We start from the raw sequence: 25,430 nt of genomic DNA on the forward strand, positions 1-25,430 counted from the left end.
GACTCGCACTTCGTGGCAAGATTTTCCGATGGGGCGAACTAAAAGAAAGCCTCAAAGTTGGAATATAGTGAAAATAAGTAAATAAATAAATAAATTTCTCAATATGAAGGAAAAACGAATTCTTCAATTTTTTCCTCGATTTTTTCTTTGAATATAGAAAAATGTTGGAAATAATACGAAAATATTTAAAATAGAGGGTATCGACTATTTTTTAGTTCTTTTTGTGTGGAAAAAAGAAAAAATAGTAGTAAATGTAGAAATAATTCGGTAGTTTCAAAATTATTGAACCAATACTGTCAGAAGAGGCAGAATAAGCAAATGGTAATTAAAAATAAAAATAGTAAAAGTACAATATTTTTTCTAAACAATAACATTTTTTTAAATATCTAACTAACCTTGTAGTCTGCTTCCGCCTTAATCTGAAGATCCGGTTTGAAAATTACAAAAAAACACTACACTTTTCGGAAAACCGAAAACATTTTTTTTTAAATGACAAAATATTTTAATTCATAATTTTTTACTTTTTTCAATTTTTATATTGAATCAAAAAATTTTAACTTTCAGAAAATCACACTAAACGATCGATCGCGATTTTTAAAAAGTCGAACACTCCCGAAAAGAATATTTTTTAGAGTTTTTTTTAAATTTTTACCGAAAAAGATTTTACTTTTTTTTTGCAATTTTACTAAAAAAAGAATGTTCTAAAAATATTTTTAAAAAAAAGTTTGGAGTCCTATAAATGATAAATTGTTAATTTTAATTATTATTAGTAAAAATTAGTAAAGAAAATTATTTTATAACAATTACAATAAATTGTAATTGACACGAGGAATAAGTGAACACGTTTAAACAAGTTGAATCCCAAATTTGAACTGAAGAATTTTGAATAAATGCTACTGTTATCGTCGATTCAATGTGACCGCCCTTTCTTTGTACCGAAGTACAGTATGTAAACAAACCGCTAGAATTTTATTGAAATTTTCTTTGACCACAATAATTTTATAGAAACGACTATAATATTGATTTTTACTTTATAATAATTCAAAAATTATTTATTTTACTAATATTATTAACAATTAGTGGAAAAATATTATATTATTTATACTTTTAATCATTTTTTATTAATTTTGTTAATTATTTTTATTAATCAGTATTTTCTGTAGGTACTTTTAATCAATGTTATTAATAATAATAATAATGATTATTAATTATTAATAAATTATTAATTATTAATAAATTATTAATTATTAATTATTAATTATTAATAAATTATTAATTTGAATTATTTTTTTTTTTTAATTGGCTTGATTAATTCGAAGCCGTAAAAAATAAAGAAGAAGAAGAATTATTTTTTTTACAAGAAATTCTTAAAGAAATTATAATAAATTAATACAGACACAAATTTTGAAATCGAATAAATAAGAAAAATTTCATCTACTGTTATCGTTGATACAATGTGACCGCCCTTTTTCTTTGTATACCTAAGTACAGAATGTAAACAAGCGGCTCGTATTGTGTTAAAATTTTCTTAACCACAGTAATTTCTTTCTTCTCATTATATATTAAAATTACTTTTTCTGTTCAAAATTAAATAAAAAGAAAATTTTCCAAACTATATTTTCAAAATTATTTTTTAATAATGTTTATAAAAATTTTACAGTAGGTATAAAAATTATTTATTTTATTCAAATTTAAAAATTATTAATTAATGGTTTATTTAAATTATTAATTTACGGAAATTTTTCATGAAATTCCGTACGGAATATTTTACGGAATTCCATACGGAATTTCCGTAGAGCGGTTTCCGTAGAATCGTTTCACGTGGGAAAATAAAGTTCATAAATCAATTCATAAACTATATTTGTAGTATTGGTTTCGGCTTTATATACCAAAGGTAGAGTGGGGAAAGTCAATTGAAATTCGAGATTCAACCTGTTTGAACGTGTTTTCATTGTCCAGCGTTTAGTTTTCGGGAGTATCGATGTTTCTCTAAATTATTTCTATTTTAAAATAAATTTTAATAATTATATTATTTAATAATCATAAAATAAATAATTATAAATTTTTTTAATTTTTCAGTTTAAAAAAGAAGATTAAAAAAAAGTTAAATTTAAATATATCGTAATATCAAGAGTAAATAGGCGAGCCAATAGAAATTCCTCGGAAAAATGAAAGAATTGAGTGGGGGAAAGGTAGAGAGAGTAGGGAGGGGGGGGGCTTAAATGATGATTGACACGCGCTTTATCAGTGAGAAGACGTTGCCGAACTACAATTGTAATAATAATAATAATAATGATAATAATAATAATAATAATAATAATAATAATAATAATAATAATAATAATAATAATAATAATTTTAAAAAAATGATTTAAGATTTTATATTTGATTTATTAAGTAATAATAATTATTTAATATAATAATAAAAAACAAAAATATAAATTTTTCGATTTAAAAGTGTGTAAAATCGGGAGTGTCGTAATTCTTGAAAATCGCGAGCGTTTGAAAATTTGATTGAAAAAGTGTGTAAAATCGGAAGTGTCGTATATCTTTAAAATCGCGAGTGTGAAAAAAAGTTTCAAAAGTAAATTTTTTTTTTCGAAAAAATAGTGCCAAGAGAAGATGGAATATAGTGATTTTATATTCTCCGTACAACAGCAGGACATCAGCACAAATTCGACTGGAAACTCGTAAGGTTAGTAAATTTCTAATTACACTCGAACGCCGATTTAGCGGAAATCGGTTTAGTGGACTTTTTCAGTTGTGATTTACGATTTTCTTTGTCCTGCCTCGTTAAAGGTATTGTTTAAGCTATTGTTCGCTTTAACGGACGATTCCCCCCAAACAGTCCGCTAAATCGGCGTTGAAGTGTATTAAAAATATTTCTTCTTTCAAAATCTTTACAATTTTTTGCGTCAAAAAAAGAAAAATTTATTATCACTTTAAAAAGCATTGACAAAAACGTAGACTTGTCGCTTGATATCTTCATATTTGCAAGTTTCAAAATACACAACCTCAAGTACTTGGTACTTTACCTCCTATAGACTTAACAACCCTCTTTAACGACAATCACTAGACTCTCACTTTTCAGTAAAATCGCAATGTTTTGCAGTGCAATGGACGAGTTTTTCAAATCGTTAAAGAGCCTTCATTCGTCTCATAATCCCTTTTATAACGTATATATACGTTAACATCACATTGAAGGGGGTGGTGGGGGGGAGAGAGGAAGGCGGTGTGTCGAGGAGGGAAAAAAAAGGGGTGTTTTTTCGAGAAAGGGACAATGTTGAATAGAGAGAAAAGGAGAGAGAAAGAAAAGAGTGAAATTGCAGGAGAGAATAAAAGTGAGAGGAAGCGTTGCAAGAACCAGTCACCAAAGAGACCGCAGAATCTCCGCTGGTCTCTTTGGTCATGTGTCCCTTCTGAAAACTTTGTTACATTTTTGGTTGAGTCCGCATATACGCGATACGTCGGACGAATAAGTGCATCAAAGGGATGAGCATATGGATGAGAAGAGGGTGAGTGAAAGAGAGTGAGAGAGAGAGAAAGAGAGAAATTCGATGTCTACCCGCTCTTCTTATTATCCGGGTTTCGTCCAACGGAGTCCTCTTTTCGAATCCCTCCGGCAAAAGCTTCGCCAGAGATAGAAAATATGTACCACAGTCCGTAACGCCTGGTATTAACAAACTTTATTATCTTGTCATACGACAATGGCTTTACACTCGAGTTCCTAAAAAGCCTCGAAATTTTTCATCTGAGCAAAGTCGTCTCTCAACACTTTTCCTCTTTTCAAAAAAAAAAAGGAATGAAAAAAAAATTTTATTATGTATATTGAAATACTTATTCTTTATGTATATACCTTTTTGCGTTTTAATTTTAATCCGATGTTGTACCAATTACAGTATGAGATATTCAGAAAATTATTTGAAGCAACTGCTCTTCTCGTTTAGTCTATAAAAAGATTCGCGAGACAAAATTTATCTAAATAGAAAATATTTTAGGTATTGTCTGAATGTTTGCCAAATGATGTTGATTGTCGGAATTTTTTCTTTTCTTAAAAATATTGCCATGCGATTGCCACAATTTGGCAGGAATATTGTCACTAGATTGCCGAATTTTTAAATGAAATTAAAAAATAAATAAATGAAATTAAAAAATAAATAAATTAAATTAAAAAATAAATAAATTTAATTAAAAATTAAATCAATTAGCTTCAATTTTCGGAAAATTTAAGAAAAAAAAAATTAAGAAAATTTAAGAATTTTTTTATTTTTAATATTTTCAAAATGTAAACTTGTTTTGAATTTAAATGGCCATAAGTTTTCTTGTATGCAAGATATCAAGTTCCGATTGGTACCAAAATAAAGCTTGACTCTTTTCCTAACTTTTTTCTCATTACGAGGAAAATTCTGTTTTAAATAATTGAATTTCTATGAAACTTTTTTTGTCTATGAGAATAAATGAATGTTTGCGAAAAATTTTATAAACATTTTTTTTTAATGATTCAATTTTTTTGGGAAATTTTTTATTAAAAATAGTAGATAGTAAAAAAACTTTATCAACAATTTTTTAAATAATTGAATTTTTACGAAGAATTAAATTAAAATTTTTGATAATAATTAAATTCATTCAAGAAATATAATTAAAAATTAATTGAAAATAATTATTAGACTCTAAGAAACAAATTGTATCAAATTTTTACAAATAATTGAATTTTTTTCGAAGAATTTTGTTCAAATTTCTGAGAATAATTGCGTTTTTAGCGGAATTAGATTAAAATGATGTTAAAAATTGTTAAAACCCTGCTATGAATTTTATTATTTATGAAAATAATTGAATTTTTATTACCGAACTTTATTAAAGTTTTTAAAATAATGGCATTCTTGAGAAGAATTTTAGAAAAATTTTTTCAAAGAAATGATTCTGTTCAACAAATTTTATGAAAATTTGTTTTAAATAATTGAATTCTATCAAAACATTTTATTAAAATTATATTGAAAACAAATAAATTATTATGTAGAATTTCATTAAATGTTTTTAAAATAACTGAATTCTTTCAAAGGATTTTATTAAAATTTTTTAAGAACAATTACATTTTTTGAGAAATTTGATTAAAATTGTATTAAAAATAATTGAAATTCTGCGAGGAGTTTTATTATTTTTGACAATAATTAAATGTCTGTATGGTATTTTATTAAGTTTTTTTGAAAATAATTAAATTCCTAAAAAGCATTTTATTATAGTTATGAAAATAATTGAATTTCTGCAAAAGATTTTATTACAATTTTTTTAAATAATTGAATTTCCAAGAAGGAATTTATTACTTTTAAAAATAATTTAATTGAAAATCAAAATCAAAAAGCCTCAAAATGATTGAATTTTCGGAAATAATTTTGTTATTTATCGACATAATTGAATTTTTTCGAAAAATTATTGATGTAAATAATTGAATTCTTGGGAAGAATTTTATTAAAATCTAAAAGAATAATCGAATTATTTCAAAAAAAATTTAATTAAAATTGCATTTAAAATAATTGATTTCTTTCGAACAATTTTGTTAAAATATTTGAAAATAATTGAATTCCTGTGAAAATTCAAATATTTTTGTAAATAATTGAATTCTTCCAAAGAATTTTAAAAGGAGATTTTTTTAAATAACTGATTTTTTCGAGGAATTGAAATTAAATTTTTAAGAATAATTACATTTTTTGAGAAATTCGATTAAAATTTATTGTACTAAAAATAATTGAAATTCTGCGATGAGTTTTATTATTTGTGAAAATAATTGAATTTTTGTCACCGAACTTTAATAACATTTTTAAAATAATTGCATTCTTGAGAAGAATTTTAGAAAAATTTTTTTAAAGATATAATTTTGTTCAAAAAATTTTATGAAAATTGTGTTTTAAATATTTGAATTTCTTTGAAAATTGTATTTATTTATGAAAATAATTGAATTTTTTCAAAAAAATTTATTAAAATTATATTGAAAACAATTCAATTCTTATAAAGAATTTCATTAAATTTTTTGTAAATAATTGAATTCTTTCAAAGAGTTTTATTAAAATTTTTCAGAATAGTTGCAGTTTTTGCGGAATTTATTAAAAATAATTGAAATCCTGCGATGAGTTTTAACATTTATAAAAATAATTGAATTCTTGCAACGATTATATTATTAAAATTGAAAAAAAAATAATTGAATTTATGAGAAGATTTTTATTATTTATAAAAATAATTGAATTCTTGCGAAGAATTTTATAAAAATCTATTTAAATAATTGATTTTTTCCGGAAAATATTAGGGAAATTCTATTTTAAATAATTAAATTTCTGTGAAAATTTTTTTATTCATGAAAATAATTGAATGTTAGCAAAGAATTTTATAATTATTTTTTTGTAAATTATATTCTTTTGGGAATTTTTTTTATTAAAATAGTAGATATTAAAAATAAAATTAAATGAATTACGAAAATGAAAATGAATTACGAAAAATTTGTGAAAATAATTGAATCATTTTAAAGAATTTTATGAAAAATTTTTTGAATTTTTTTTAAAATAATTTTTTTATTTCAATTGTTAACAAATTTAAAGTAGTATAAATTTTGAAACATGAAAAAAGTAGCTTTTAGTGGAAAAAATAAAAAATAGTATCCAACTAGTAGGAAATCGTGAAAAAAGTAGTAAATAGTATGTTTTACTTTAATGCAATAAATCAAAACAGCAATAATTTAGAAATTATTTATTACTAGCTTCTCTCGTTGACTTTCCTTAATTACAATAAACTCTTATTAATTCTAAGAACAATTATTATATTTAAATATTATAATTCTAACAATTGATTTTTACAAAAATAAAATTGTTTCTTTATTTCACAAATCGATTATTAATTTGTTCTTAATTCTTGTATAGAAGACAAATTTCTACTTAACATTAAATTATTTAAACAAACACGAAAAATTAACATTCGACATTCGTATTATTTTTACTAACAAAATAATTAATATCAGAGATAATAATTTTCTATTTCATTTCGTAGAATATTTTTCAAATTAATCAAATTTATAGGAAAAAAATGCATTAAATTGAAAGTGAAAAAAAATTGTAAAAAAATTTTTTTTCCGTTTTTAAGCGTTACTGGTAAAAGAACACGTGGCTTGTGTTGTATTATTATTATTATTATTGTTGTTGGTGTTGTTATTATTATAATTAACATCAGGTGCGTGGAAACTTTTCATGTGATTGTCAAGAGTAACAGGACCTTTAAAATACTTATGACACGTGTTACAGTACCATTTATACTTGTTCTCATGAGACTTTTGATGTTTGTTGAGCAAGTCCTTTCTGGCAAATGCACGATCACACATCGTACATGGAAACTTGTCTGGATTCGTGTGGAAAATGTTGTGTCGAGTTAAATTATCCATTCTCGAATATTTCCTCAGGCATATGCCACAAACATATTTACTTCGATCCGAGTGACATCGTTGATGATAACGTAAATAACGTTTTTGAGCAAAGGACTTTCCACAAGCACAACAAGTGACCTGGGGGAAAAGAAAAAAAAATCAGTTCCACTATTTTCTTATTATATTTATTCTCAGCGGATTTTAACTTTCTTTTAGTTAAACGAATCAGAAATAATTACAACTAAAATTATTAATTCAGTATTATTATTTCAATTAATTATATTATTTTACTTAATTACAATTAATTATTAATTTAATTAATTATATTATTCTAATTAATTATTAATTTAATTAATTATATTATTCTAATTAATTATAATTAACTCATTAATTTAATTAATTATAGATAATAATTTATTTGTAAAATATTAATTCTTTTTTTCGTATTTTATTTTATAATTTAAAAAAAATTTTCTATATTTAATTATAAATTTTTCAATTACCCTGTTTGATTCATCTAATCGAACATTCAAATGTTCCTTCATTTCATGTTCAGTTTCAAATTCCCTTTTGCAAAATTGACAGGAAGGTTTTTTCTTCTTTTTATTTTTCTGTAAATTTTCTATAAATTGTGGATCAGTCATGATTTGATACAAAAATGAGTCCTTCATGTTTTCCTGATGATGATGATTGAGGCCAATGTGAAAATTATTATGAATTTGAAATTCTTGAAAAGGTTTGTTGATATTTTCCCATAATTTCGGTAAAATTGGTATTGGAGCTTCCACCTTTTTTGTATTCTTCATTGTATCAACAATTATTTCCTTATTTTCGAATATCTGAAAAATTAATAAAATCTAAATAAATAAAATCATAATAAAAAAAAAAATTTGTAAAATGAAATCGAAAATAAATGAAAGAAAATGAAAAATAAATAAAAGGAAATAAAAAATAAATAAAAGTAAGTAAAAAATAAATAAAAGGAAATAAAAAATACATAAAAAAAAATCATAAATGAAAAAATAATGAATAAACAAATATTATAACGAATAAATAAAAATTAATTAGGAGTGAATAAATAAAATGAATAAAAAGAAAAATTTTTCTAATATTGAAATTTTAAGAGAAAAAAAGAATTTATTTTTGTATGTAAACTGATATTCTTGTTTACATTTTTGCGTATAACTGGTGTATAAATCGATAAAAATTCATTTTCGCTAAAAATACGGGAACATTTTTATAATGAACTTTAGTGGACGAGAGTTTATGTTTCACTTTAAGTAATTGTAAACATGCAATTTCGTGTTATAAAATTTGTTACCTTTTTCTTTGTCGATAAATCCAATCCAGCTGAATTTTTTTCATCCAAAAAATTTCCAATTTCCGGGCACTTCTCACTATTATTGACCATTAGCATTTTTTCACTTCTATTTTGATTTACTCTCCTAGGAACTGATTTCACACGCATTTTTCCTTTTTTTACCTCTAAATTTAGTTTTTTTTGGAAGAAAAAAATAAAATTAAAAAAAATTCAGCACTTTAACAAATATTTCCTAAATCAAATCATTTTTACCTTCGAAATATTAGTTGAAAAAAGTTTATATTAATTACCATTTCTTACAATAATCATTTTGTTCTTAATTGTGTATTTTAATGTAATTATCTTTTTAACTAATTAGTAATTTTACTGCAAAACGGAAAATGTAAAATGTAAAATGTAATTAAAAATATTTGATTCAGTTGAATTAAATTAATAATAATTAGTAAAATTAATAATTAATATAAATATAAAAATATAAAAATATAAAAATATAAAAATATAAATAAAAATAAAATAGTAATTAGTTTCATAAAATAAAATGGTTAAAACCAATGGAGAACTTTTATAAAATAAAAAATGCTTTTTAAAAAATAGAGCTCGTTACAAACCTTTGAATCGATTATTAATAAAAATAAAGAAATCTGGTGTAAAACTAAATTATTTTCTAATCGAAATTATTAATATGTAAGTCTTGATCTAGTGAAAGCTTTTCGTAAACTGATTGGAGAATTACAAATACATGTCGATACTCACCTTAACTTGACATTGCGCTGAAACGTAACAAAAGGGCTTTGCGGAGTAGCCGATTCACAGTGTGAGTTTATAAACACTTTGTTTCTAAGAAATTTTCCACATTCAATATACTAGTCAACTTCAAACTAATAGGTCAAAATTTTTCCTCGATACGAAATTTCTATATTTAATGATTTTAATGCAAAAAAATTATAACAAAAAATCTTATTATTCATCAGAAATATTACCTTTTTTTTAAAAAAAATACTGGTATTAACTATTTATACAATTAACGCTTTGTTTTTTATGAATTTTATTTTTTATTGTTTTATAATATTAGCATTTTGTAAATAAATAAATTAAATATTATTAATATTTATTTATATCCTAAAAATTCAATTTTTTTAAAAATTTTAATAATAATCGTTGCAAGAATTCAATTATTCTTATAAAAATTAAAATTCATCGCAGGATTTCAATGATTTTTAATAGAATTTTAAAACGTAGAGTGTTTTCAGGACCTTAATTTTTGTCAAATAAAATTGTTTATATTGTGGCCTTGGGTCCAAAGAAAAGAAAGAAAGAAGTCCATAGAATTTTAAATGAATTCCGCAAAACATGCAACTATTCTTAAAAGAGATATTTATTTAAGATATTTAATTTATTTAGTAAAAATTTGATTCGGATAATTGATAGCTTCTTTCTTCTTAATATTCTTAAAAATGTTAATAAAATTCTTTGAAGGAATTCAATTATTTTAAAAACATTTAATGAAATTCTATATAATAATTTAATTGTTTTCAATATAATTTTAATAAAATTTTTTGAACAAAATCATTTCTTTAAAAAGATTTTTCTCAAATTCTTCACAAGAATGCAATTTTTTTCAAAAAGGTTATTATATTTCGGTGACAAAAATTCAATTATTTTCAGAAATAATAAAACTCATCGCAAGATTATAACAATTTTTAACACAATTTTAAAATAATTCCGCTAATTCTTTGCAAACATTCAATTATTTTCATAAATAAAAAAATGTTCACAGTATTTCAATTATTTAAAACAGAATTTTCCTAATATTTAAAAAAAATCAATTATTTAAATAGATTTTTATAAAATTCTTCGCAAGAATTTAATTATTTCTATAAATAATAAAATTTTTCTCAAGAATTCAATTACTTTTTTTAAATTTTAATAATAATCGTTGCAAAAATTAAATTATTTTTATAAATATATTAAAACTCATAGTAGCGGATTTCAATTTAATACAATTTTAAATGAATTTCGCGAATAATGCAACTATTTTTAAAAATTTTAATAAATATCTTTTAAAGAATTCAATTATTATTAAAAATTTTAATGAAATTCTTTATAATAATTGCATTGCTTTTAATATAATTTGAATAAAATTTTTGAAAGAATTCAATAATCATCTCAAGAATGCTATAATTTTTTTTTAAATTTTAATAATAATCGTTACAAAAATTCAATTATTTTTATAAATAATAAAACTTATCGCAGGATTTCAATTATTTTTAATATGATTTTAAATTAATTCCTCTAAAAACGCAATTATTATTAAAAATTTGAATAAAATTCTTGGAAAAAAATTTAATTATTTGAAAAAATTTGATACAATTTGTTTCTAAAGAGTGTAATAATTATTTTCAATTAATTTGTAATTACATTTCTTAAATGAATTTAATTATTATCAAAAATATTAAAGCGATTCTTCGTAAAAATTCAATTACTTTTAAAAATGTTGATAAAGTTCTTCATAAGTATTCAAATTTAAGAAATACTCAAGTATTCAATAAATTATTTATTTTTGTATTTAAATAATTTCATTTTATATTTAAAACACAATTTTCATTAAATTTTTTCAACAAAATCATTTCAAAAAATTTTTTTTTAATTCTTCTGAAGAATGCAATTATTTTAAAAACTTTATTAAATTTCAGTGACAGAAATTCAATTATTTTCACAAATAATAAAACTTTTTGCAGAATTTCAATTATTTTTAATACTTTAATAATTTTTGTATTTAAATAATTTAATTCTACTAGAATTTTCTAATAAAAATTGATTTTCATTTTATAAAAATGAATTTCAGTTAAATTTTTAGATAATAATTGAATATTAAAAGCAATATAGCTTGAATATTTAGAAATAATTTAATTTCGAAATTAATTTTTTTGAAAAAGTTTAATTGAATTTTTTTTTAAATATTTTTTTAAGTTTTTATTTTCTAATATATATTTAATTGAAGAATTTACGAATAATTGAAATTTCATAAAATTAAATATTGTAAAGAAATGGATTTGAAAATTGTCAAAGAACTTTTTCAAAAATTCAGAGTTATCGATATCTTCATGTTTTATTGTTATGAAAAATTTAATTTGTAATTTTAAATAAAAAATGTTCTCTTATTCGACTCGGACTGGTTATATTTTTTTCAGTAATGGTCCGTAATTTTTTATTTTTGGTCCGTAAATTCAGTATTTTTAAAAATTTTTACTGGTTCTAGTCCTAGAATAAGGTGTAAGAAACAGAAAATTTATCAAAATAATTATTTTTATTTAAATTAAAAATACAATAAGTTAGGACAAATAATTATTTTCTTTGAATTAAAAATAAAATAAATTAGGAAAAATAAATTATTTTACTTGAATTAAAAATAAAATAAGTTAGGAAAAATAATTATTTTCTTTGAATTAAAAATAAAATAAATTAGGAAAAATAAATTATTTCACTTGAATTAAAAATAAAATAAGTTAGGAAAAATAATTATTTAATTTGAATTAAAAATAAAACAAATTAGGAAAAATAAATTATTTCACTTGAATTAAAAATAAAATAAGTTAGGAAAAATAATTATTTTCTTTGAATTAAAAATAAAATAAATTATTTTACTCGAATTAAAAATAAAATAAATTAGGAAAAATAATTATTTTATTTGAATTGAAAATGAAAAGGGAAAATAAAAATATAGAAAAAGCGAATGTAGAAGAAAAAGGAAATTAAAAAATATAATTTAAAATACAAAAATAGAAACAAAATACAGCAATCGTTAGACAAAAATCAGAACTGACGAACGAATTTTATTATTTTTCTTTTCCTTAATTCTAGTTTATCTGTAATAACTCGAGCAAGCAACCACCTCCAGTATTGTCATACCGCGAGCAATGGCAGTGCTTTTCTTTATTTCCCCAGTGGCTGGATGAGGTTATACATTAATTTTTTTTCTTTTTTTTTCTTCTTTTTCTTTATTTCTCCGTCTTGGTCGTCTCTCTTTTTTTTTTAAACTGCAGAAGCAATGCCTCCATCTTTCTTATTAGCAAAGCTAATTGGAAATACAAAAGGTTATTCACGGTATAAAGGGGGAATGAGAGAGAGAGGAAAGATTGTCAGACTTTGTGGGTCAGGGGCCAAGTACGACTGAGAAACGAGTGACATAGTGGTTGCTGGGGGGGGAGAGGAGGGGGCATCTTGGAAAATTCGAAAAAAGAGGGAGGAAAAAAAAAGTATAAGGAAACGTTGGTACACTCTTGAGTATTAAAGCTCGTATTTGCCCCCTGGATAATTAGGCCTTTTTTTTTTGCCATGGCCAATTTGGATGAATAATTGATTTTTCCTTCTCTTCATCTCCCTTCATTCACTAATATACAAGAGATAATAATTTTCCATGAAGAAAAAGAAAAAAAAAAAGAGAAGAGCGACAAAACTTTTGTTTTTTTTACCATTCTCATTCTTGGACCTCTTTTCGAATGACAATCAACGACGAAAAATAAAGATCTTGCCAATGAAATATTCAATGAAGCTCGTTCGCATTATGCTGGAAAAGATGCTGGAATGAACTGGATAAGAGAGAAAGAGAGAGAGGGTGAAAGGAGAGGGGAGGACTGATGAAAGATGCAAAAGGACATTAAACTTGCAAGCATAAAGAACGTTCTTCATTTGGAAAAGTTGTATTTTTCTTGAGATTTCCCCCGCGTTGTGCTTTGAGGTTTTTTATAATAATGGAGGTCAGATTTGTTTGTTTACACTTTAAGGTCTTTCTTTAAAACGCCAAACTTTTTCTTTTGCTAAATTTTTTGTCTAAACTTGTATATTTATCGAACAGAAACTAATTTTACGGATATTTTTTTTATTTACAATATTTGTGACAACCGAAGAAAGGAAGCTACAATTTTATGTTATGTTTGTAATTTTTTGAATAAAAATAAAGAAAATAAATAAAAATAAAATAAAAATGGATTAACTCTTTAAATATAAACTAAATCTTCTTTGCTAAAATAATTAATAAAAACTAATTTTAGTTTTAAAAAACTTTTAAACATAAATTTTTAATTTTAATATAAGGTATGAATAAGACAAACATAACTTCTTAGGTACCTTTCTTTGAAGAGAAACATTTTTAAACATTTAACATTTTTATTTTTCAAATTATTTTCATTTTTATTACTATTGAAATTAAAATTGATTTATTTGTCAAAAGTAGCAATTTTTATCAAATAACACACACACCTACCTATCATGAATTTTGAAATCGAATTTTTATTACATGAAAAAGAGAAGTTTAATAAAGAAGGTGTCATGATGTATGACTTAACTTGGGGGAAAAAGAATCTCTTTTCTTATTTCGATACGAACCGTATATTGCGAAAAAAGGAGAGTATTTTTCACAAAATTGACAGCATTGTTGAAATTATGAAATTATAGCAAAAACAGGAAAATAAACATTGATAGAAAAAAAAATTTTGGATTTTATACACTTGAAAAAAAATTTATTTTAAATAATTGTTTTTTTAAGAAAGGTCCGTAAAGTATGTAATTTGATTGAAAAAGGACAAAAAGATCGTAAATTTTACGATATAATTTGAAGAATTTTAGAGAAATTATAAATGATTGAAGAAATTCAATTATTTTCAAAAAGTAATAAAATTCTTCGGAGAAATTCAATTATTTTTAAATATTAAAAGAAATTCTCGTCAGAATTTCAATTATCTTTAGAAATAATAAAATTTTTCTCCAAAATTTTGTATTTTCAAAAATTTTAATAAAATTCTTGGTAAAATTTTTATAAATAACAATATTCATCATAAGAATTCAATTATTTTCAAAATTATTAAAATTCTTCGCAGAAATTCAATTATTTTCAAAAAACCAAAAAAAAAAAAAATTGTTTTAAAATTTTCAATTATTTTTAAAAAGGAATAGCAAAATTCTTCGACAAAATTCAATTATTTTCAGGAATTTTAATAAAATTCATTGCAAAATTACAATTATTTTCATAAATAACAATATTCGTTACAAAAATTCAATTATTCAATTATTTTCAAAAATTTTAATAAAATTTATTGCAAAATTTAAATTATTCTCAATTCAATAAATAAAATATCTATTATTTTAATAAAATTTTCCAAAAGAATTCAATTATTTAAAAACAATTTTTACAAAGTTCTACTTGAAAATTTAATTATTTTCTAAAATAATGAAAATTTCACAGGACTTTTTTTTATAAAATTCTTCGCAATAATTCAATTATTTTCATAAATAATAAAATTCATTGCAAAATTTAATTTATTTTTAATACAATTTCAATCGAATTCGTCGAAAAATGTAATTATTCTTAAAAATGTTATTAAAATTTGTATAAAAAATTCAATTATTTAATATTTTAGTAAATACTAAAATTTTTTTAGGGATTCAATTATTTTCGTAAATACTAAAATTGTTTAGAGAAATTACAAATGAGTGCAGAAATTAATTTGTTTTAAAAAGTAATAAAATTCTCCGCAAAAATTTAATTATGTTCAAAAATTTTTAAAAATTCTCAAAATTTAAATTATCTTTATAAATAATTAAATTTTGGCGAAGAATTTAATAATTTATAAAGATAATTGAAATTCTACGCAAACCTTTAATTATTTTCATAAAATAATAAAAATTTCACAGCAATTCAATTATTTACAAATTTTTTATAAATTTCTTCGGAATAATTCAATTATTTTAATAAATAATAAAATTTCTATAGAAATTCAATTATTTTCGTAAATAATAAAATTCTTTTTAGGAATTCAATTATTTTCATAAATAATAAAACTCCTTGTAGAATTTCAATTATTTAAAAATTTATTAATAAAATTCTTTGTAACAATTCAATTTTAAGAAACATGCAATTATTCAATAAATTGTTTTTTGTATTTAAATAATTGAATTTTAGTAGAATTTTCTAATAAAAATTGATTTAAAAATGAATTTCAGTTATAATTTTTGATTATAATTGAATTTTAAAAGCATTAGAACGTGAATTTTTAGAAATAAATGAATTTTAAAAAGATTTAAAATTAAAAATTTTTGAAAATCTGATATTTTCAAATTTTTAACTAACAATTCTGTGGAATTAATTTTTTTAAGAAAATTGAATTGCGGATTTCTTTTTAAATTATTTGAAAAATTGAATATTGTAAAGAAATTGATTTGAAAATTCTCAAAGAACTTTTTCGAAAATGATTAAAAGTAATGTATTTAAATAGAAGAATTTTTTTAAAAACACAAAAAAAAATTTATTTTTGGAAAAGTTACAAATTATCGTAGAAATTCAATTATTTTCAAGAGTAATAATTATTCTTCGCAAAAATTAAATATTGTTCAAATAAAGTTCTTCTTAGAGATTCAATTATTTTTAATACAATTTTAATCAAACTTCTCGAAAAATGTAATTATTCTTAAAAATTTTATTAAAATTCGTCGAAAGAATACAATTTTTTAATAAATTTATTGATAAAAATCTTTATGAGAATTGAATTTTAAGAAACATTCAATTATTCAATAAATTATTTATTTGCATTTTATTTGTATTTAAATAATTGAATTCTAGTAGAATTTTCTAATAAAAATTTATTTACATTTTATAAAAGTGAATTTCATTTAAAATTTTAGATAATAATTGAATATTAAAAGCAATATAGCGTGAATTTTTATAAATAATTGGATTTTGAAATTAATATTTTTTAAAAAGTTTAATTGAATTTTCTTTATATTATTTTAAGGTTTTATTTTCTAATATATATTTAATTGAAGAGTTTACGAATAATTGAAAATTGACAATGAACTTTTTCGAAAATTATTAAAAATAATCGATTTAACGAAGAATTTTAGTTAAAAAATACTTAAAACTTACAGGGAGAAGGGGAGGGGGTAAAATTTGAAACAAAATTGTTACGTATTTTTTGAACAGCCCCCAAATATTAAAATTATAATTTTATAATTTATGAATTAATTTGTAAAAAATAAAAACAATTATTTGTATTTAAGTAAAACAGAAAAATATAAATTGCAAAAAGAGAATCTCCATATTTGAGAGAAACACAGTTAACCATGTGAATTGATCTAAAAACAGGAATAGGCATAATTTGGAAAGATTTCAATAGGGATAGTATTCAAGGATATTTGTATGGAAATCAATGACATTATAACATTGCAGGAGAGTGGAAGGTTCCAAATGCCCGTAACTTATTCAGATAAGGGGTTGTAAAACGATGTCGTAGCTATCTGCCAATACGGTTTCATTTCCCCCATCGTGCACCCCTCTCTTTCACCACTTCTCTCTCACTCTCTCTCGCTCACTCTCTCTCTACCTTTCAAGCAGAATAGAGAATAGCCTAGGCAAAAGAGCTTCAGTTATAGAGAGGGCAATTCTGCAGAAATTGATGCCATTTGAATATCGCCAAGCTCTACGACAAACGCTTGCACAAGATGAAAACGCAAACTGGATTTTCACACTGATAGATCACTATCTATATACTCAATTTCCCTATTTTAGTTCAAATTTCGAGTATTTTCGATTTTATTCCGATTTTTGTTGGAAATATTATTGAAATATTATTTTTTTTTTGGTAAAATATTTTTTTTCTGGTATTGTTTGGCATAATATTAAAATTGTACTTATTACAATTTTTTTAAAACTATTTTTGGAAGCGATTATCAAATTTGTGCTTTTTTCATTAATTTCGAGCTTTTTTTTATTAAAGAGAAGCTTTTTTCGAAACACCAAGATACACAGAACTTTTTTAGAATTTATTAACGATTCAGAAAAAACTTGTGTCTTAAAAAACAACGCTGGTGTTGAAAATTTATTTACTCAAATTTTCGGATTCGAATATCAAATTTGGGCTTTTCTTCATCAAATTAGAGCTTTTTTTATTAAAAAAGAGCTTTTACACAAGTACTCAAAACTCATTTAGGTCATCTCGGTCCAATTCCCGGCAACTTTTTCACGTGGGTTATCAATTTTCTTAGTTTTTATTGACTGGAAAACTTCTAGATTGTTGCTGTGATGTTGCTGAACAACATCCTAAAAGATAGAAAATTTTTTGTAATTTTTAAGCGCTTTTAAAAAAAAGTAACCACAGCCGCCGACTAGCAGAAGAAAAAAATTTTCATAAAAAGACGTTTTAATCAAATTCTTTTGAATTTTATTATTTTTTATAGACTGCTAACAACCTAGATTGTTGCTGGGATGTTGCTGAACAACATCCTGGACGATAGAAAATTTTTTGTAATTTTTAAGCGCTTTTAAAAAAAAGTAATCACCAGCCGGAAACTAGCAGAAGATCAAGATTAAATAAAACGAATTGAGGGTCTCAATCAAAGAACCGGTTATAATTTTTTTTAAGCTCAAAATCATTGCCCTGTAAGTCAAAAATTAAACTGTTTTTAATCCCAATTTTTTTAGAAACATTTTTCTAATTTTTATACAAATACACAATGTTTTTAAGAAATTGGAATTTTATATTTATTTTTTATTTAGAGGTCGAGAATTTTGAGTCTCAAAAACTTATGGTAACCCGGTTCTTTGATTGGGACCTTCAATTGTAAGCCAATTTGGATATAATAAGCTAAGATTGCACTACACTGGGAGAAGCGACCCCCCACTCTCCAAAATGAAGAAAAGTGGTGGGTGACGCTTCTCTTGCAACCATACAAACTATACCATAATTCAGGATTTATTTTTACCATTCGGAATTAATTTTCCCCGCATTAAAAAAACACTAATTTCTCCTTCAAATATAAATTAAAAAATTCTGAAATTAAATTACAAAAGAAAAGACCCAACTTATAAATGTATTTCTAACCAAAAAAAGAAAAAAAATAAACGAATGTTTGTTTTATGTATTGAATAAAAAGGGTAACAGAAGAGAAAAAAAGACGCAGAAGACCTGGATATGGTAATACACATTTTATGGGAGACCTGAGGGCTCGTCGTCGTCGACCATGGGAGTGGAGGGAAAAAAAAAATTGAAAATGAGAATAAAAAGCATAAAAATGCGAGGAGCAGGCAGATTGCCGTGAAATATTCTTCGGCAAAGGTGGTAGTAAGAGTAAGGGGTGGGGGGGGGGCTTACAGGGGGAGGGTACAATTCATTTTCGTATGCTATATCAATTTCTTGCTTCGCCTCTTTTGCTTCGTATCTCACCCCCTTACCACTTTCCTCCACCACCCCCCTTCACCCTCAACAGACGGTATCTAACCGCGAGCCACCGATCTATAGTCTTTTATCCTTTAAAACTGTTAACTTGAACCAGAGAAAGAAAGAGAGAGATCAAGGGGAATATGAATTAGCTTCAACGAACAGAACATGTCAGAAAAATAAAATTTCAAGAAATAAAGTTAAAATAAAATTTTCCATCGGAAGGAATTAAGAAATTGATAATTATAAGAAAAAAAATTGTTTTGGAGCAAGTTTAAATATAAATATATTTGAAGGGGTGGGGGGTATTTTTTTAACCTCACCATCCACGCCTTGTCTTTTTTTTGTTGTTGTGGAAGTCTCTCTCTCTCTCTTTCTCCTTCTCTTTTCGATGTAGGTTGGCAGTACTTGGCAAAGGCGCACGTAGATCCACGTAACGAGAACAAACGTTTCTGGCATTGCTGGTACCTACGGGGCTGGAAAAAATATGGGAAACCCCCCCCCCCACAGCCTTGGAAAAAGGAGGAATGGGGGTGGGTGGTGGTGGTACTCATACGATAGGTTGGAAATACGCGAGCAAGCAAGCGCAAGGGTTGAATTTTAATTATTTTCTCTTTGGAAGGTATAATATTTCAATGCTCACTCGGCGTGGACTTCTGTGCTTGCCTCTCGCCGCCATTTCTGTCAAGTAATGTTATTATAATTAGAGTTGTAGGTCTGCACTGTACCTGGACATTTTCTTGTACGTGTCCATCCTCTCACATTTATTTTCACTCAACGTTCTTCTCACTTCCCACTTTTTTACATTTCTTCACAATTCTTTTTTTCACTTATTATTATTATTACTATTATTACTATTATTAATATTATTATTTTTATCCTTATTGTCATTATTAATTAATCAAATCATCGCTTCTTTATTTTAAGTTCTGTATTCTCTAGATTTTCTTAAAATTTACTTGAAAATAAAAAAGATTGTCGATTGTAAAATCAAATTCTGTGGCAAAAAATAGTTAATGGTGACAGCGGTGGGATTTTCTTTTACAACTAGACATTGAAAAAAAAATTTGTTTACTACTTAAATATTAATTAATAATTACTAATCAAAATATATAGACAAGAATACTCAATGGTGGCAGCGGTGGGATTTTCTATTTCACTTCAATTAAAAGAATTATTTGCCAATTTTATTATAAAAAATAAACTTAGATGGAAAAAATACTCAATGGTGGCAGCGGTGGGATTTTCTTTTTTTAAATACAAATTGCTAAAACAAAATTGTTTACTAATTAATTATTATTTAATAATTAGCTTATGCGAAAAAAGTACGCCCCCGGAAATTCTGCAAGTTTTTTCATTTTAAAAATATTTTAACATTTCCAGGGTTATCATAGGTCTCAGAAAAATTATGAAAAAGTCAGGGAATTTTATTAAAATAGTAAGAAAAAAAATTGAATTTAAAAGAAGTTATAAATGATTCGAGAAATTTAATTTAATTTCAAAAATAATAGAATTCTTCTCAGAAGTTCAATTGTGTTCAAAAATTTTTTAAAATGCCAAGTCAAAATAATAATTATCTTTAGAAATAATAAAATTCTTCTCCAAAATTCAATTATTTTCAAAAATTTTCCTCAATTCAATCGCATTTTTAATATCTATTATTTTATAATAAAAATTTTCCAAAAGCTTTCAATTATTTAAAAAAAAGTATTCAAAAAATTAAAAGCAAACATTAAATTATTTTCATAAATAAAAAATAATAAAAAATTTTACCGAGATTCAATTATTTTCATAAATAATAAAACTCATTATAAAAAAATTTCAATTATTTCAAAATTTGTTGATCTATTTATGAGGATTCAATTTTGAAAAACATTGATTTATTCAATAAATTACTTATTTTAAAATAAATTTAAATAATAATTCTCGTAGAATTTTCTACAAACAATTGATTTAAAAATAAATTACAGTTAAAATTTTACATAACTGAATATTAAATTCAATATTAAATTGAAGTTTAAAAAATAATTGAATTTTGAATATTTTTAAAAATAATAATATTTATCGAAGAATTTACTTAAAAGTTTATTAAAAATAATTAAAATCCTGTCAAGAATTTTATTATTTATTATTTAGGAGAATAATTGAATTCTTTTAAAGAATATTCATTCAATTTTTTTTTTAAATGGAGTCATGTGAAGAATTTTATTAAAATAATTGAATTCTTGTAACAAATTTTTATTAAAATTTTTTTTAAATAATTAAATTCATTTAAGAAATTTTATTAAAATAGTAGATTTTCAAAATATTTGAATTTTAGCGAAGAATTTCATTATTCGTGAAATTTAATTGAATTCTTGCAAAAAATTTTTGAAAATAATTACATTTTTCCAGAAATTTATTTAAAATTGTATTAAAAATAATTGGAATCCTAAGAAAAATTTTATTATTTATGAAAATAATTGAATTCTTAGAATATTATTACAATTTTTTTTAAATAATTGAATTCATGTAAAAAAATATTATTAATTGTAAAAATAATTTACTTCTTGCGAGAGATTTTATTACATTTTTTTTAAATAATTGAATTCATTTAAGAAATTTTATTAAAATTGTAGATTTTCAAAATATTTGAATTTTAGCGAAGAATTTCATTATTCGTGAAATTTAATTGAATTCTTGCAAAAAATTTTTGAAAATTACATTTTTCCAGAAATTTATTTAAAATTGTATTAAAAATAATTGGAATCCTAAGAAAAATTTTATTATTTATGAAAATAATTGAATTCTTAGAATATTATTACAATTTTTTTTTAAATAATTGAATTCATGTACAAAAATTTTATTAATTGTAAAAATAATTTACTTCTTGGGAGAGATTTTATTACATTTTTTTTTAAATAATTGAATTCATTTAAGAAATTTTATTAAAATAGTAGATTTTGAAATTTTTGATTTTTAGCGAAGAATTTCATTATTCGTGAAATTTTGACAAAAAATTTTTGAAAATAATTACATTTTTCAAGGAATTTACTTAAAATTGTATTAAAAATAATTGGAATCTAAAGAAAAATTTTATTTTTTATGAAAATAATTGAATTCTTAGAATATTATTACAATTTTTTTTAAATAATTGAATTCATTTAAGAAATTTTATTAAAATAGTAGATTTTGAAATTTTTGAATTTTAGCGAAGAATTTTATTATTCGTGAAATTTTGCAAAAAAATTTTGAAAATAATTACATTTTTCGAGGAATTTACTTAAAATTGTATTAAAAATATAATTGGAATTACTTGTAAAAATAATTTAATTGTTGGGAAGGATTTTATTAAAATTTTGGTAAATAATTTAATTTTCTTTTTTGAAAAATTTTATGGAAATTTGAATTATTAAAAGTTGTTGAATTTTATAAAGATTTGAATTTGAAATTTTTGAAAATCTTAATTCCTATGGAATAATAATGATTAATTTTTTTTTAAAAAAAAGAATTTTTTATTAGACTCTAATCATAATAGAAATGTTAAAATAATATTAAAACATAAAACTTTCTAGAATTTCCACGGAAATTCAATGGCATTTCCAGGGGGTACTTAAATGGAATTTTTGCGACGTGGGTGTAAATTGCAAACAAAATTGCAAGAATTATTTACTAATTAATTACTAATTAGGTTGTGTGTAAAATATGACAGCGGTGGGATTTTCTACTACAACTTACAGATCAGAAAAAAAAATGTTCCCTAATTATAAAAACAACTAGTACTGAAAAGAATATCAAATGGTGACAGCGGTGGGATTTCCTTATTAAAAAAAAAATTTCCTTTTCTAAATTCTCGAATAAATTTTTTTCTTCTACATTCTAAAGAAAATCTTCGTGAGATGCAAAAAAAAAAAAAAAAAAAAATCCCACACATACACACCCACGCACAGATAAACTCAATCATCTAAAATTCAGAATTGCAAATTCTTTAATTCCTGGTACTCAGTGATGGTGACGATGAAAAAAGCGAGGCAAATGCCTTCCCTTGACCTATACAAACATCGCGAGAAACGAGGATGTGTATTCAAAAATTTACATAGGTACATTCTGATTAAAGTGTCCTAGAAAGCAAATCTAATACAACGGCAGTTGGACGCCGAGTGGTGAGGGGGTGGTTGAAGGGAGGAAGAAGAGTGTGGAGGAAGAGAAGAAGGAAGGGAGAGGGGGAGGGGGTTGGAAAGCAAATCCCACGTCAGTCGTAGAAACTGTCGTCGGACACGACGGGGTTGAAAGTCCACCTATCCTTTGGAAATATCACCTCAACGTTGAATTTTATTATTAACTTGATTTCCTTCTGTATTTTTAATTCACGCATACATTCCAACTATACATATATAGTGTATAGCAGAAATATTATTATATGCATTTTATATAACTCTTATTAACAACAATATTTTTCCCGCTGCGCTGGTTTTAAAAAATTCTTTCTTTTTAATTTAATTTTAATTTGAATTATTTAAAAAATTTTTTCATCTTATTAAAAATTCCAGTAAAAATTTTAATCATGTTATTTATTTTTTTTCTCAACTTAAACTGATAGTGAAAAATTTCTTTTTAAGGGTATGCCAATAGTTGTTCGGGAAAAACAAGATCTTAAGATCTTCTTTATTGATCCAGTCAGTAAATTGTCAGTAATTAAGAGGATGTCGAAAATAGATGACAGTTTCACTGCACAAATTGACTTTGACCTTGAAATAAAAATTATTCTTAAGAAAATAAGCTTAAATTTTTAAAATTCATAAAAATTTGTTTTGGAAATTTTTTTTTTCAACGTGAAAAAAAGGTGAACCCTTTTTGTAAGTTTCTGATTGAATGTAAAAGAAGGAGAAAAAAAAATAGTCACGTGTTTTTTATGGAAAATATCTCAACTCAACATATTATATGGATGAAAGAATATGACACGAGAATGAAATGAAATTTAAATTTTCTCACAGTGGAATTCCTCTCTATCCATGGTGTAATTGCAAAATTGCATTAGCTTTGTGTTCTTCTGCGTTCGTCCAGACGTAAGAGATATTCGTTGTGTTGGATGATTTATAAATACTTTTCCCTTCTTTTTTTACAAACTGTATACGTCAATTTTTTTTTTTTTTTATTAGAAACTTTGCTTCCCTATTTGGATTAATTTTATTTACTTGTTAAGAAGTTTTTCAATTTTACCATTCGATTCTTTTATGGAACCTTCTGCTGATTTTATTTTTTAAGTTATTGTCATTACTATAATAATAATAATAATAATAATAATTGATTTGAATAAATAATAATTGAGAAGAAAGTACCACTAGACTCTTTTAAAGTCCAAACTACAATGAAACGATAAATTAAATGATTTTGTAAACAACTTTTTTTCTGTTTGTAACAAGTAGAAAAAAGTGGATTTAAAGGACTAATAAAATACATTGTTTCCTGTAGGCATCGTGGGTGTCAGTATTCAGGTTCTTTTTTTCGGAGTGCGGTAAGCGAAATGCAATTTGAAGACAAAGCAAAGAAAAACTAGCGAGCTGTGTCGCTCGATGACGAAGGAGTGGTCGTAAAGGGAGAATCACTGTGGCTCGAAACAGGTCGTTCATTATGATTTAATACTAACACGGCGGTAATGTCGTCAGAGAGACTCCTGTGTATAAATAATTCGCATGTCCGGACGCCCACCCCGTGAGGACTGTAGTCCTGGGCAAAAGTAGATGGAGAGGGGAGAGAGAGAGAGTTAGTGTGTGAGAGAGAGAGAGAGAGTGAGAGAGAAAAAAGAGTGTGGGGGTCAGGTTTTTTAATGCGGCATCTCTGGGGGCGACGAGGATTACTAAGGCTAAAAAGGAAGTTTTTAATAATTTTTCATTTTCTCTATATTTATTATCGCACGCTTCCTAAACCGACGGGGTGTTTGCTGGAGACAATACAAAAGGGTCGTTCAGAGGTTACGGGAAGGCCATCCAACGATTGTCAGTTGGTCTTGTAAAACTTTAATTTGTTCTTTTCTTCTTTTTTTTTACCATTGCTTTACTAACAAATCAACATGATTTCTTCTTTTTAACCATTCGTGGTGTAAATTTAAAATAGCTTCTGATCACATGGCGCAACGTATGCGGGTACCTCCGTGTTTTAGAAAAAGCTCTTCTTTAATAAAAAAGCTCCAATTTGATGAAAAAAGTCCTAATTTGTAAACGATTTCAAAAATTGTTCAAATCAGCGTCATTCCTCAAGACACAAATTTTTTCTGATTCGGAAATTAATTCTGAAAAAACTGTAACTATCTCTGCCTTTCGAAAAAATACCTTTTTTAATATAAAAGCTCTAAATTGATGAAAAAAGCCCAACTTTGATATTCGACATCAAAAATTGTGAAAATAAATTTACAAGACCCTTTTTTAAGACCGAAATTCGTTTTGAGTACCTCCTTGGTTCAGAAAAAGCTTCTCTTAAATCAAAAAAACTCAAATTTGATTAAAAAAAGACCAAATTTTAT

General features: G+C 23.9%; 1 protein-coding gene across 1 annotated transcript; it reads right to left on the minus strand.

Annotated features, from left to right (window-relative positions):
- Nucleotides 1–6,720: 6,720 nt before the first annotated feature.
- LOC122511615 (zinc finger protein 260-like) lies at nucleotides 6,721–9,474 on the minus strand. Its single transcript, XM_043626986.1, has 4 exons — nucleotides 9,332–9,474; nucleotides 8,724–8,887; nucleotides 7,906–8,241; nucleotides 6,721–7,540 (listed from the first exon to the last, which is right to left on the minus strand). The coding sequence occupies exons 2-4, from the start codon at nucleotides 8,868–8,870 to the stop codon at nucleotides 7,121–7,123; spliced, it is 903 nt and encodes a 300-aa protein (XP_043482921.1). The 5' UTR covers nucleotides 8,871–8,887; nucleotides 9,332–9,474; the 3' UTR covers nucleotides 6,721–7,120.
- Nucleotides 9,475–25,430: the final 15,956 nt, after the last annotated feature.

This window comes from Leptopilina heterotoma, unplaced genomic scaffold (assembly GCF_015476425.1).
Source record: "Leptopilina heterotoma isolate Lh14 unplaced genomic scaffold, ASM1547642v1 Lhet_88, whole genome shotgun sequence".
NCBI lineage: Eukaryota > Metazoa > Arthropoda > Insecta > Hymenoptera > Figitidae > Leptopilina > Leptopilina heterotoma.